Genomic DNA, 15,459 nt, shown 5'->3' on the forward strand with positions numbered 1-15,459 from the left:
CACACCATAGTTACTACACATTAAGTTTTAGGACTTGATTAACTAAGTAGTAACTCAGTGTGCAGTAACTTGCACTATTGTGCAGTAGTGCTGATACAAAGGTTTCTAGTGACACTTACTGCACACTGTTATTATGTTAATACTACTACACAGTAACGTATTAGCACAGTTTTTGTCCAGCATGCTACTGCACAGTGTTATTAGGCTACTGCACAGTTAGTATCTTGTGTTAGTATCTTGGCTCTGTCCCACTCCCCGCCCAGGCCCTGTGGCTGTGCATTCTGGCCCAAAACCCCATACTCCACTCCAGCTGGGCAGCAGCCCCAGCCCTTCCCAGCTCCCTCCCTCCCTTCCTCCCTCCTTCCCTATGGGGCCCTCAACCCTGCCCCCCGCCCCACCAGACTTACCTGTGAGAGCTGCTCTCCAGGCTGCCTGACAGCCATGTTCATGTCTACATTTTTGTAGGTGAACGTGCTGCTGCAGTTTGCTTTCTTTTTAAATCAGATTTAACAATATATGACAGTTTGCTAAATAGAATGGTCAATGTTTGAAGTATGTTATTAGGAAGTAGGTATTTACTTTTGATAACTACATTAAAATGGATGGTTTAAACCTTTATTGGCTAATGCACCGTGTGAAGAGATTACAGATGTAGTAATTTAATTGAATGAGAGTGCTGGAAGTTTGAGGGCACAATCCCACTGACTTTTGACCTCAAGTCTACAGGTGTTAAAGAATAGAACTTTGCACTAATTTGTAGGAAACTACAAAAGAATTCTGAAGGGAAGAAAAGTTGCTGGCTGCAATTGATGTTGCTTTGTTTTTGCCAGTATTATTCTTTTATGTAATGATGAGCTACAGTGAATTTCAGAGAGTAATTTCTGTAGGACATCTACGTTCAACATTATGAAAGGCTGTTTCAGCAAAATTCACATAAATTTATAGTAATGAATGTTGTAAAACCATTGCATTCTTTTATAATGTTTTGCATTCTTCCAAGATTTGTAGGCCAGCTCCTTAACTTCTACAGGTAAATTAAAATAATGGAGTAATACTGGTTATGCCAGCTGAGAATCTTAGCCTTTCCTTTTAAAGAGTAAATCAAATTAGATGATGTGGTTGATTTCTAAAAATAATCGCGGCTAATTCTTTTAGATAAAAACAACATTGACACAAACAGAGGGTGGCTGGGGTAACTGGCTATAATCGGGGCTGACTGCCTCCATCTTAAAATCCATGTTGTTGTTCATGAAATAAAAATATTATAGATACATTACTACAACAGTCTATTAAAAAACTCTTGTTAGGAGCAGTTGAGATGCATTGTGTTTTTCATGCCATTATTCTTTTCTTTCAGGGATTATGTCTGATCACCAGTTTGGAAATCAGTTTATGTGCAGTGTGGTTGCTTCACATGTGAGTCATCTACCAACAACAAACCTCAGTTTTGTTTGGATTGCTCCACCTGCAGGCACAGGCTGTGTGAATTTCATGTAAGTGTGTAGTACAATTATAAACACAATCCATTTCTTCAGTTGTTGAATTACTGCAGAAGATAGCACCTGCGTAGATAATTAATGTCTTGTATAACCTGTAAACTATAAAGATTATGGTTTCATTCCTGCCAAATGTTGCATTTAATAGGAATTGAGAGCACGCATCATCTTTTTGTTGACAAGCATAGGTAGAAAAAGCCCCTTGTCCTTTAGAATCTGAACAAAGTAGGTAACATCTTCCAGCAGAACAAACAGGCAGTGAGATTTATTTTATGGGTTCGTGTATATTTTGATACTTGGTATTCAAGTGTAAATTTTGCTCTTTCAACCATTAATCATATTGTTGGTTATAAATAACCAGTGGGTAATTAGTTAACCTATGACTGTTTATATAATTTAAATATCTCCCCTCAGTTATATTTCATGTAATTGACTGTTCTAATTTGATATCGTCTAAATGGCAGGTCTTAACATAAAACTAGTGTGCGTGTCATACTAAAGGATCTACAGTTCTCAATAGCCAAAGCCTTTAAATTTTCTTCTGCTTAATCCAGTTTGCTTGCTGTCTGCAAAAATATATGCATTCTCTGTTTCCCTCTGCTAATTTGTTTTAAAAGGCTGAGTTATCATTTAGTTACAACACACATTATTAAATGCTGACAAAGTAATACAACTTAACATAAAGTCTTGGTAGAAAAGGAGTGTGTGTGTGGGTGTACCCCTATATATTTTTATTTATTTATTTAGTCAAGTTGGGAAGGGGTCTGACGTCAGCAGAGATGAGGGAAAGGGTGAATAGGGTCATTTGGTCCTGGAAGGATGGTATACTATACAGCAGCAAAATAGATTGATTCATTCATTTCTTTTATGTAAAATAACAACCCCATTTTCCAGTCAGCCAGGATGATTTTTTGGTGAATTAAATTAGATCTGAGACACCTGCAGCAAAGTTAGAATGGAAAATATGACAAATCTTATTTGTTCACAAATGGAATAAAAACCAGACCATGACACAAGTATGCAAGAAAATAGTTATAGCAGTCCGAGGAGTCTAAGATCCTCTATATATATATATGCCTGCTACTCAGAAGAGTTTGATCTGTTCTGCTAGTTAGAATGAATCATTGTCTCTCTTGTAGTTAAAGATTTTTTTCCTTTCTGTCACCAGTAAGAAGCTGGAGGTAGAGGCCACATGTTGGTCTAGATGACTTCTAGAGTTCCCTGATTCAATTCATAATGACTGTAAAATTATCCTTATATTTCTGAAAAAATAAAAAGTGGTTCTGTGTGGGGCCATGTGTGCAGACATCCAATGCAGTGTCTGTGGATGTTCTTCAGTACCTCAGTAATGTACCATTCTTTCTATTCTTTGGGTATAGTGACTATACATGAGATTTTAATGCATCACAGACTGCACTGACAGTGCAGATTCACATGGCTGTCTTCAGCTTACATTTTTTAAAACCTCAGTAAATTGGAAGCAGAAAGAAGTTGCAGTTAGTGAGTGGACTTTTTGGAATGCTCATGTGCCTCCATACTACTCTGCCGCTACTGGAAAAGTCGCCTACAGCACATCACATTGAACAGCCACCCTTGCTTGAAGGGAATGTAAACGTCATTCCATCACAAGCTGCCATTGACAAAACATTGTCAGTGCAGGATTTTGCATTTGTTTAACTTCTCTGGTGAAGGACATTGGCTGCAGCAATTGCTCTTTACTCTCCATGGATTTGGCACAAAAAAATGTAACATTAAGCAAAAAATGAGCGAGACATAGTATGGCTGCTTTATCTAGCTTTCCTGAAGTACTGCCCAGCAAACCAACAACTTCTAAAGGATGGCATAATTTCATTGTTAGTTGCTAACCTTAGCTATAGCAGTGTAATATAAAAAGATTATTTTTTCATATTACTTCTTCTTTGTCTTAAAATTTTTTTTAAAAGCAAGTGTTCTGGAAGTTGGAACTGAAAAGTCATACAGCCAAAAGGCCCAAGGCTGAATCACTTCAATCCTTGCAGGTTAGCCTAAGCTGCACAGATTGAACTGATAAGCAAAATAACAGACATTTACTTTTGATTCTGGAAATGCAGCCACATGCCTGTGGTGGCCCAGGCCAGAAGCCAGAGGGCACAAGAGCATGCCTCCCTGCTCAGCTGAAGCAGACAGCTTGGGTCAAGGTTAGTTCGCCATCCTGTGGGAGGTGGTTTGCAGTGGAAGTGTGTAACAGGGGGCTTTCCCAGGGCCAGTTGGATGTTGACCCACCCACCTGTTTCTGAGCCAACTGCCTGCCTCTTTTGTCTGCCACACCTCGATGGAAAATGATTAAGATATTACCCAGGCAGGAGACTTACCGTTTCCTGCCCCAATGCCAGGGGACATTATCTGCAGGTCTGAACCTTCCCTACACTGCAGCCTATGCCTTGCAGATGACATCTAAGTTCTTTACATCTCCAGCCTCACACTGGGCCCTATAACACTCTCGTCTGGAACCTAACTAGACTTCTTCTCATCAGGCAGCCTACTCCACCCTCATTTTGGGCTGTTAAGCTCCCTGCACTCTTTCCCACTCTCAGGTGTGGCCCTCCCGGGACCTTTGGCCACACAGGCCCTGGCCTCACCTCCAAGGCCAGTTAGAACCTCAGGCCCTTGGCTCTGGGCGCCCCTTATGGTGGGCCCCTGGCCCTTTTGGTCCTGGCCCCAGCATTGACCAGTCCAGGGTGCCCCAAGTCAGGCTTCTGAGCAACTAGCCCACACCCTCTAACATGGGCCCACCTTCTCGGGCCCTACTATGGGGTTACCCACCCAGTTGTGGGGGCTGGGGTTAAGGCACCCCAACCCACCTTTCACCGGGGGGGTAACTGGCCTGGCATTTCCTGGGGGCTTCCACACCACCAGGGGCCCCACCAGGTCACCCATCCCCAGTAGGGTGCAGTTTTAAGTCATGCCCAGGACCAGGCGCCTTCTCCATCCCCATAGCCCCAGCCCATAAACCTTCAATCTGTTCCTGAGCCTGAGCTCTGCTAGCTGATGTCTCTTTCACGGCTGCCAGCATCAAACTGTTGTTTCACGCTATATATATCCTGGGTCTCAAAGTGGACTCCATACTCGAGCACCTGGCTGCTGCCTGCTCCAGCCCTTAAAGTGGCGGGCACCAACAGTGCCCTGCTACAAGGTGCAAAGCATCCTGGGATGCTGGGGGACTGTGAGTTAGCTTGGATCTGGAGGGGATCTGGGATAGAAGTTCAATAGACTGATTTAACCTAAATCAGTTCAGTTTAATATTACATCAATCCAAGTTTATCTGATACTGGTTCCAGCCATTTTGAAAGCAGTTTGTGCACTGAACTTCTGTTATATTACAGATTTGAACTGGTTTCCAATTACGTATACTGGTTTATGTGTAATTTCTGTCCCTAGCCTTAGCTCCTGACATAGGGCTGCACAGTGAATGTCCCCATCCACTTGAAATCCAGAGCCCAGAGTTCTCTCATAAAGAGCTGGGGAGGGGAGAGCAGGGCAGCCAACTGGGTGACAGTGCTGATAGTGGCTATTGTTATGTAATAGACTAGTGGTTAGAAAAGTCACCCAGGAAGTGAGAAACTTGGGTTCTAAAGTTAGCTAATAGGTTAGAGATACTTAAAATCTCAGTTTCAGTATGTGCTCTCAGGATTATTTTTGTTTTAGCCAGTGACTGTCTGCTATGCCTTTTGCATGGGTGTTATCCATCAAACACTCAGTATATAATTTACACCATTGTTTGCAACCAAAGAGTTTGGCCTGAAGATCTCCATGGTGTCAGCACAACTTTCTTCATCTGCATGTAGTCCTCAATTACAAACCTTGATCAAATTTACATTTAAACAATACTGCATCCCATTTATCTACAACCTTATTTAAATTATGATAACCCATAACAAGACAGTACAGTACAGGCAGTGCAGGTCTCTGCATGAGGGCTACTATGTCTGTGTCTCAGTTCAGTCTAAGTTATGTCAGTTTTTGACCTCTGCTGTGACTGGCCCTAATTAAGAAGCTTGATATCGGTTTTGTGATGAAACTTGTATAATGTTTCTCCCCTGCAAATTTGACAGAAGCCACCAGATTAATCTCATACAGACTGTTAAATTTGAATACTACTGACATAGCCTGGATCTTATCAGACACTAAAGTATATATGTAGGAAAACACTAAGATAACTGTTATTTAAAATTTTTCAGTATATTTATTTAGAAGGAAAGGAATATAGAGGAAGACAACTTCAGTTCAAGATCGAGTCTGTGGTATGACCAGGTTTTGTTTGTTTTTTCTTTTCATTCTATTAATCCTATTTCCCTAGGAGTGGAATTAAGATTTGTGTGTGCTAATTCACCCCTTTCTTGTACAATGGCCATTGTACCTTAACCTCAGCCATGTAGGCATAGGAGGAATGCATTCATTTCTAATATGCCTAAATGTTAAAAGCCTGAAAATTATAGTAGCAAAGTCACCTCTGAATATTAAGGACAGATTCATCTGAGAGAATGCTGGCATACAATTGCTTAATTATGTAAAACCAGAGTGGACACACAAGACAGCCATATTACAGAGTAAAGCCATTCAAATTTAAGCAAGGTTACACCTTGAAAAAAATCTGTACTGCTATGTGGAACTTGTCATGTGTTCACTTCTTACCTGAATTCATACTGGGGCAGCTGTTTACAAACAGTACCCAAAGGCCTAGTGGCCTAATGCCGATACAGCATCTGCTGGGGGAGTCAAACTGGGATTGTTGATCATGCGTCTACTTCTGTCTACAGAGCAAATATATTACGGATTAAAATCTGGGGAAAGTTATTTTGTAGTAATTGTCATGTACCTACCCTTCTTCTTAAAAGTGGGATAATCGGAGTAACTTCTTTGAAGTCAGGGGAGTAACCCCATTGTAACACCACTATGAAAGAAAAAAGTGGGTCCTAAGTGGGAAATCCTGGATTGCTAGAATCAATGGGTAAACTGCCTTTGATTTCACTAAAGTCAATAGGTGCATCTACATGAGACTTTTAGTGCACAGTTGACTAATTAGCAGTGCAGTAAATTAGTCAGAGTCTGTGTGTGCCCCTATTAGTAAACTAATTTACTGTGCAGCAGGACAGTACTTGTAAATATAAGTGCTATCCTGCTATGGAGTAAAAAACTCCACAGCAGCACACATGTAGACGCTGCCATGCTGCCTGGGGCAGGTGGTGCTTCACCGTGGGGGCTACCTGTCAACTAGCTGAAGTTCCCTTGTGCTCCAGCCAGCACTTCTGCATCACATTGAGCTGGAGGGAGCAGCCCTGGGCTGGCAGGCTGACCCCTGGGGTTCCATGCCAGCCAAGATTCCTCCGCCTAGGTACTACGTGCTGTGCCTGAATGAACTGCAGAGCTTATTGCTCTGGAGTTAATTGCTCCCAAGTGCATGTTCAAACGGCATGCCCAGGAACAATTAATCCTGGAGCAGTTAGCTCCACAGTTTATTCAGGTGCTGTAGTTTTACATATACAGTAGGGGTGAATGAAGCAGGCTGTATTTGATTTGGATTCAGCCCGAATCGGGGACAGTGATTCGATTTGTTGATTTGGACCACTGTCCCCAATTTGTTTGGGCCGAATCCAAATCTGAAGATTTGATGCTGATTCAGAGAATCAGTGTTTCAGCCATAGACATAGCTTTAAATGTTTTTCTGTTCCTACCTCGAGGTACCAGGCATGGCTCATGAATGTTGCAATGCTGAGGCAGATGAAGCATCCCACGAGAGCATGGGGGAGCCCCCCTGTGTGTTCAGTGGTGAACCCAGAGGTTGACCAGAAGTACTTCCAATCCACTTCCAGGTCTGCTGGGGAGTGCGCCAGAGGGCCCCCCTGGCTTGGTGATCAGCCCACAGGAGAACCCCAGATGTCCCACCCCAGGCCCAGGAGGCACCAGTTGCCAAGCCAGAGCAGGTGCAGGGGGGGACCCCTGCGCACTCCCTGGTGGACCCAGAAGTGGACCAGAAGCACTTCCAGGTCTGCTGCTGAGCACTCTGGGCAGCCCCTGGCATTCCTGTGGGACGCTCCATGTGCCCCAGCATCTCAGCATGCATGAGCTGCCTGATACCTTGAGGTATGTAGAGAAAACAAAGCTGTGTCTATGTCTAGATCTCCAAATCTTTCTGAATCTATTTGGAGGGTTCCTAGTCGATTCAGAGAGATTAAAGTGTCCTCTGATTAGATTCGGAGGTTTGGCCACTGAATCGGGCTGAATCTCCACCAAATTGAATCAGGGATCAAAGCTTCTCACAGCCCTAACATACACCCAGTGAGTTCAATGGCACTGTGGGTAAGTTAAATTACAGCACACCTTGACTATTGGTGTCATGGTGTGGGGTCCCCCAGGGATAGCCGTGATGCCCCTAGGGCTCCGTGACCATGCCAGTCTTGCCCAACAGGCACCCTTTTTCTCTTCTGCCACACCTTGCTGGTAATTATAATAAATAGGGAGGCTGCCCTTGAGTTTGTCTGGACATGGTCCTGATGGACCCCACTGAACCCTGTGGGCTCTTGGGCCTCTTTTTGGGTCCCACTCAAAATGGATGCCTGACAGGACACCCTCAGCCTTATAGGCTAGATGCATGGCTCCAAAACTGCTCCTTTACCATGCCTCATGCATTGTATTCAGACTTTGTCTCTCTGAGGCCTTGATATAGCTCAGCTTCTTCTTTGTCACTGGGCTCTCTGCAGCCCTGTCTCTGAGCCCACACTGGCACTGGGTTCTCTGCACTGTAGTGTGCCCCAAAGAGGTCTCCACCTCCCCAATAGCCTCAGCCCAGTCCACTGTTTTACAAACAACAACCAAAATATGAGCCCCTAAGCTATAACATAATACAAACAGTGCAGGGTGCACTCTGTCTCTTTACAAGAGACAAACTTCTCCCTAAGTATTAAACACCTTGTAGCCCAGGATACCTGATGAGCTCCTGGAGCCCCATTAGCTTTATAGGCAGCATATCAGATGGCCACAGCATTGCTGGGAAATTCTTCTCTGCAGGCTTCTTCCCCTGGATGCTGCCAGAGAACTAACCCCAGCTAGCCTCAGCCCTGGGGTTTATGTGTGCCCAGGACCCTGCCTTCTTATGGTCAGCTGGCCGGGTGCAGGTGCAGACTAATTCCCCCGTTAGCCTGCTGCCATAGTAACCTACACCTGTGGGGTTTCTGCCTGGCTCCTAGGGCCCTCTCCCTAGGCAGTTTCTGCCTTTAAAGGAGCAGGCACTTTAGTGCCCTGCAACAGTTGGTATCAGACTCTGAGATGTAGTGATGATATGCTTGCAAGTGTTATTCTGTCTCTGAAGGATCAGGTTTTAGTTCTTGCTTAGCCTAGCTAATTTGAGGTATTGTTTATTTTCATTATTGTCTAAATACTTCACATGACTAATGACTAATACAGTAGGAAGAAATATATAGGAATACTTCCTTTTCAGTGGAAGATAGAATCCATAAAGCTTCCAATACATATATATGCTGCTTTTTTCTCACCACAGGTATTTACAGATATTCCATAGCAATGTAAATTAAAAAATGAATGATAGAGTGATTTTATTGGTTAAATTCTGGGACTAATGTAGTGATACACTGTGTTCCTCTGGCTTCTAGTTAATCGGAACTGTAAATACTGTACACCTATCAAGATCATGCTCTTGTTTTCGCCAATAAATCATTGTACTGTCTTGGTGGAAATTTGCATACCACTAGCTATATTATTTTTCAGTTAGATTTTGTTGCTGCTACAGTTTTTACTTCGAGCTCACACTAACCTGGTTGTCATTGGGCATGGCTACGTGAGATGCCAAAAACGCAGTAGACTAATTCTACTACACATTAGCATGTCACAGTGAAAGCCATGCTAATGTACTAATGCACAGCAGAATTAGTTTACTATGCACTAGTGTAACATAAAAAACATGTGCTAGTGCTACTGTGCAATAGCACCAATTATGGTGCATTAAGTTAGTACCTGTTGTTACAGGTACTAACTTAATGCACCGTAATTATGGCACATTAATGCACATGTAGATATGCCCAGTGAGGGTGATTAATTACTCCTAAGCAAGGTAATACGTAAACTTTTAGCTTAGATGGTTAAGTCTGGTGCTTTTATAGATGACTTAACTTCCCAGTTTATGAGAGTGATAAGGATGATTGAAATTGATAAAAGAAACTGGACTTGAACTACTGGACTCATTTACTGCAGAAATCTCTGTCTTCTTATAGCTCAAGCTTTAATTTGCTATAGACTGTTATTCTTTTGAATGTGTTGAAAATATTTTTTGTATAAACTAAGTGACTGCACATGAAAATGACAAAAGGGAAGAAAAACCTGTAGCTTCCATCATATTTCTTCGTAAATTAAGTATAAGTTTACTAAGGAATAAATTAGCACTTTTCCTTTCTCCTGGTGAAGTGTAGGGACTGAATGGTGCTGCATACAGCTGTTGTTCAAGGAGGGTAGAACGTAACCCTAATTTTTCAGTAGGCCTAATCCAGGATCAGAATGGAAGATGTGATTTGGCCCTCTCAAGGGAAATGATGGCACCCCTGGTTACAGGTGATGTTGCAGGAAATCAAACATTCTTTTTTGTGTGGCCATGTTACTATAATTCCCTATTAATACCACTCCCTTGCTGGGAAATTTTACATAATTTCTTCCAGAAGTGGAATTTACATGCTTGTGTCTGAGAATTCTCTCTAAAAACTGGCGACTATGTTCTTATATAAATCTGAAATACCATATTGTGCAACCAGTAAACAACATAAAGGCTATGTTTTAAAGGCCTGATTTCCTATTTCAAACATTTATGGAAACCCCATGATGAGAATTATGGTAATACTGAACCAACTTCCACATGACATGCTCTGCTATATTAGTTCTTGTACCATGGTGGAAAAGTGACATACTGTCTGAGTGAGCCACATTCTCCTGGTAAACCACTTCACTAAACTGTTATTAAAGGAAGCCTGTTTACTAGCTTTTCATTTGTTCAAAGTACTCAAATGCAAGCAAAGCAGAGGAATACATTGAAAAGTGAAATACATGTTTTTTTAAATATGATTTTTGTGTTTATAAAATATAATATTGAAGTCAAGCAGCCAAAAATTACTCAGTGCCCAAATGAGTCACCTGTGTCCTTATGTATTGTATAGGTTGTCACACAATCTTTAATTACATGATGCTGTTTTGTTCCACAGGAACCCTGCCTCATTCAGGGGACAGGTCAGGTCTGTTCTAACTGAAGCGTGTCTCATAATGCACTGTACAAATTTCAAGGCACAGATTAGGTTAATTTCAGCATTTCCTGAAGTTTTAGTACTTGATTTTGCAAAAATTGTTGCCTTTATGGGATTTTTTTTGCATGTGATCTCTTAGGGGTTTTTAAGCAAACTGAGTTTCTGTGTTTTCAGGTTTATGGAATAATTTGAACATCTCAGTGTGTCGTCAGCAGGACTGAAACCGTTAGTTAACAGCATAGACCCTGTGGGACTTAAAGGTCATTTCATAATTTGGGACTTTCCCATATTTTTTCTAGCTTATTTTCTCTGGTAGGGAGCGTGGCATTGCTGAAATTGTAGCCCTAATTCAAGTAACTGCTTTCCTGGTAGAAACAGAAAAAGGTTGCAGGATCAGAAGTTGTATTCCATACTCTTGTTATAGTGGTTATATTCAATGATAGATATTTTCAGATCAACAATATGTTAAATTCTGTAGTAGGTAGAATTCTGTTTGGTTTTTTGTTGTTTTTTTTTAATATCCTGAATAAGATGCTTCCAAGAGTCTGGTGCATTTTGAGCAAATAAAGTGGATGTGAACTGTGTGGTACACTGTCCTCTGTCTTTACTTACTGTTGTTTATCGTCGATAGAATCAGCATGATCTAGACAAACAACTTTGCTGAATTAAAATAGTGGGTTGAACACCAATTGTAATAGAGCCCAGAATCTTTTTCTTTCTCCTAAGAAGCTAGATGGTACATTTAAAGAGTGAGTCAAATATACTTGCTCCTAACAAAAAATCATTTCCTCCTCATGGTGTCTCAGGTTACTGAAACAGTGATGAGCCTGATGCAAAGAGAAAATAATTCCTCCTTCCCTAGGCTTTTCTCTTCTTTTTATACAAGCTTTGGTTTGCTGCCAAACATCATTATATGTAACATCCCTGGAAAATAACAAGACAATACATGACTCTAAACAGATTTCATGTAGATACAGTACCAAGATCACTGCTTTTATCTCAAATATATGTGCATTTTTAATTAACAGTGCGTGCATCTACACACGCATTTGATCAAGGATCAGTTTACTCATGAGTAAACTACATGCAAGCAAATGCTTCCATGCAGGTGTCTACGCATGCAGGGAAGCAGAAGCATATTTGCCGCTAGTGGCAGCAAACTGCTCCCACTTCCTGGGGCCCTGTAGTGGGCCCCTGCCACCACTGGGGGAGCTCTAGGTAACCCAGGGGCTGGCAGGGAGCAATGGGCCAGGAGATAGCTGTCTCCTGGTCAGGGCTGGAACATTATACCCTGTCCCTGGGGGCTACCTGCTGCTAGGGCGGGAACAATATTTCCCTGTCCCAGCAGCAGGGAGCTCCTGGCCCTGGCTCCCCATTCAGGGACAGGGGACTTGGAAAGAGCTGCAGGAGAGGGGCGGGTCCCAGTTCCCTACCTCAATACACCAGTGAGCCAGCTCACTGCTAGCTGCCCCACTGGCAGATCAGGACAGTGGGCTGGGACCTACCCCAGCTCTTTCCAAGCTCCATGCCTCCATTTGGAGCATGGGGCTGGGACCTACCCCTGACTAGGACAGGTCCCAGTCCCCACTTTGCAATTGCGAGGTGCAAGCTGAGGAGCTTGTTTCCCACTCAGCTCCGTGAGCGCAGAGCTGGACGGGCAACAGGCTGGGGAGCTTGTTCACCGCTCAGCTCCATGAGCGTGGAACTGAGAGCAGGCTGGGGAGCCTGTACCCCACCCAGCTTTGTGCCTAAATACACATATAAAAGCTGACCTGGGCATACATTGCACCTTGTAAACCCATGCAGAAGTGGGCCAGACCTCCTGCCTGCCTCCTAGCCACAGGGCTCTGCATGTTGGGGCACTCCTGTGCCCCAGCCAGACCCTCTGCCACCCAATGCCAACCCCCCAGAGCTTGGGGCTGACCCCCCAAGGCCCCTGCCACCCTGGGTCTGCTGTACCTCAGCTCAAACTGCTGCAGTCCCAAGCACAGCATCTGCATGTATGCCATGGACCACAGCAGTTTGAGCATTGCGCCAGAGTTTATTATGTCATCTTAATGGCATGTGTAGATGCACCCAGTGGGAGCCAGGAGCAGATCCAGAGAGGTGCAGTGGTGCAGTTGCACTCCTCCCACCTTTGATTCCTGTTCTATCCAAAGTTTAAAACCAACAGCCTCAGTGGGACAGTGGCATTTCTATTCAAGCAGTGATGAGAGAGCCAACTGACTTCATTATTATCTCCTGCTAATCTTTCTCCACACCATAGGTGTTAACAACCCTCTATCTTTTTAAATTGTCTTGAGTCCCACTATTCAAACTGTCCTTTATTCTGCAATTTTTCTGTCTGCTAGCCATCCCTGATAATGGCTGTTTTATTTCACTGCTTTTGAAGACTGTTTTTATCTCTAGCTAAAAATGTTAACTGAGGTGTGGTAATATTAAATCAGGTATAGAAATGACTGACAGTGAAGTAGTCATTGAATAAGAGACATACATTTAATTACAATGACTACAGGACTAATAAAACAATAGTTTTTGGCTATTTTTGACTATTTTGACTAATTTTGCCTAGTTTGTTGTGCTTTTTAAAACTTTAAACTTAATCTAGCAAATTAATGCACACTGAAATAGTTACATTTGTTTTAATTCTAGTTTTAAACTGAATCATATAGCACTAACCCCCTAGTATATTAATAAAGCATCTAGTTTCTCTTTAACTGGAGAAGAATAAGTGCTGTGTCATATCTGACGATGTGCCACACTATCTGTACCCCGCTTTTCAAAATCCTATATCTACCTGAGATGGGAGCAGTACTGAGATTAACAGAGGATGTAGAAGAAGTATTTAGGGTTGAATTTGTAGTACCAAAACTTTTTAGTTTAGCTGGAGTCCCTCTTATTAGAGAGTTTTAATTGTCTACCTTGCTGGTTTGTGGAGTATCATCCATGTGGAATTTTGCATTGCTGCAGGCTTAATCATCCTTGTCCAGGGGTGGGAGATTTTTAATTAGCTGAGGAGATGGTAGTGAAAAGCAATAAATGACTTGCAAATAACAAGGAAGAAGAGAAGGGAGTTGTTTGAAATTGTACAACTTTACTATTCATCCTTGGAGATAAAGGAACATATAAGAGTAGGCTTGACGTCTACCTGGCTGGGGTCATTTGAGCCCGGTTTTCTCTCCTGCCCAGGGCAGGGGGTCGGACTTGATGATCTACAAGGTCCCTTCCGACTCTACTTCTATGAATCTATGAATCTAGGTTCAAGAATTTTTGTTTTGAACAGAGGGAGAAAGTAGAGTTTAGCTTCTTCTCAAAAGTCTTCCAAAATGATCCATACATACCTTCAGGAGCCTGGTGCTGTCTGTTCTAGGGAATGCAGAGCCACAAAGCACCTGATAGAAGCCATCATGTTCATGGCTGCTCAGCCAAGGGAGAATGGCACATGGTAACTTGTTTAAATACAAAATGACATGAAAGATATGTCCAGAGGTAATATGGACCCTACTCAAAAAATGACAATAGGTTTTACCGTCAGTATACATCAGAAAGTATGAAACCCTATCTCAACATGTGGTGGGTGCCATAGTAGAAATGGCAAAATGGTCAATAAAATATTATGCTGACTTTTTTTCCTTGTATAGTCACAACTTCAGTGTATCACATGCTTGAATTACATGTGTGGTTGAAGGAAGCTTCCATTCAGTATTGCCTTTAGCAACTTTAAGTTTTTTGGAATGATTGCATATAGGACTGTAACAGAGAGCCAGAAGCCTCCTGTTAAGTGTGGAGAAAAAGCAGCGGGAAGAGGTAATTACAAAATAAATAGTCAGCCAGGGGGAAAATGTAGGCTAGGAAGGCACATTGGAGAGCAGGTTTCCTTGCAATAGTCCAGGGGACAAGAGACGAGACACTCCAGCATCAGCAGTAAGCTACCATGGGGGGGTGGAGGGGTGGGGAGGAGGGAGCAAGCAAGCCTAATCAGAAAGCACCTGTGGGTAGCTGAGGTGGTCACCTGGCTAGAAAGGGGCAGAGCCTGGGAGATACAGGAGCAGGCCTGAGCCAAAGCAGTCTGTCTAGCCCTGCAGGCTGGAAGGAAAGAGTTCCTAAGCTGAGAAGCTGTAGAGGACTGCCTGGATATCTCCTGAGCTGATGGGGATCCTGCAAGTAAAGCCTGGATAGCTAGCAGGGGAATATGACCAGAGTGGGGGAGTTTGTGTTATGGTTATAAGACATACAATTTTGTTTATAGTTTAAACTGGCAGTTTGGGTGGGACTAGAAAGGGGTGAGAGGAGGTCCTAGCATGCCAGGGAGGCACATGAAGCTGTAGCTTGCCAGAGCAGGGTGCAAGCTTCAGTATAGCCCAAGAGGGGCAGAGATAGGGCTGGAGAGCCCATAGCCCAAAGAGGGGCAGCAATTGAAGCCAAGGGCCCACAGCCTGAGAAGGGCAGAAATTAAGAACCTATGAGAGGCAAATGGGGAGCAGAGGTAAGAGCCCAGGAGGGCAAGATAAGGGCTGGAGCTCAAGCAGCCAGACCTGGTGCAGTGGGTCTAGGCAGAAAAGGTCCAGCTAGAGGAAGGCGGCAGAAGCCAGGATGGTTGAGGCCCTGATGAGGGAATGGAGGCATAAGGTGGCCTGGTGGTTTGGGGCACCATGTTAGTCTGCACATGCCTTGGCAGCTGAATG

At 43.2% G+C, this 15,459-nt stretch overlaps 1 protein-coding gene across 1 annotated transcript in view; it reads left to right on the forward strand.

Annotated features, from left to right (window-relative positions):
* Window positions 1–15,459, forward strand: part of RELN (reelin) — a gene marked incomplete at its 5' end in the record, with an annotated part of 668,605 nt that overhangs the window by 170,461 nt on the left and 482,685 nt on the right. Inside the window, one exon of the mRNA XM_019509331.1 lies at window positions 1,358–1,493. Coding sequence (XP_019364876.1) covers window positions 1,358–1,493 — 136 coding nt within the window. The remainder of the gene's footprint in view (window positions 1–1,357; window positions 1,494–15,459) is intronic.

This window comes from Gavialis gangeticus, unplaced genomic scaffold, assembly GCF_001723915.1.
Source record: "Gavialis gangeticus isolate Ggan-Ray unplaced genomic scaffold, GavGan_comp1, whole genome shotgun sequence".
Lineage (NCBI taxonomy): Eukaryota > Metazoa > Chordata > Crocodylia > Gavialidae > Gavialis > Gavialis gangeticus.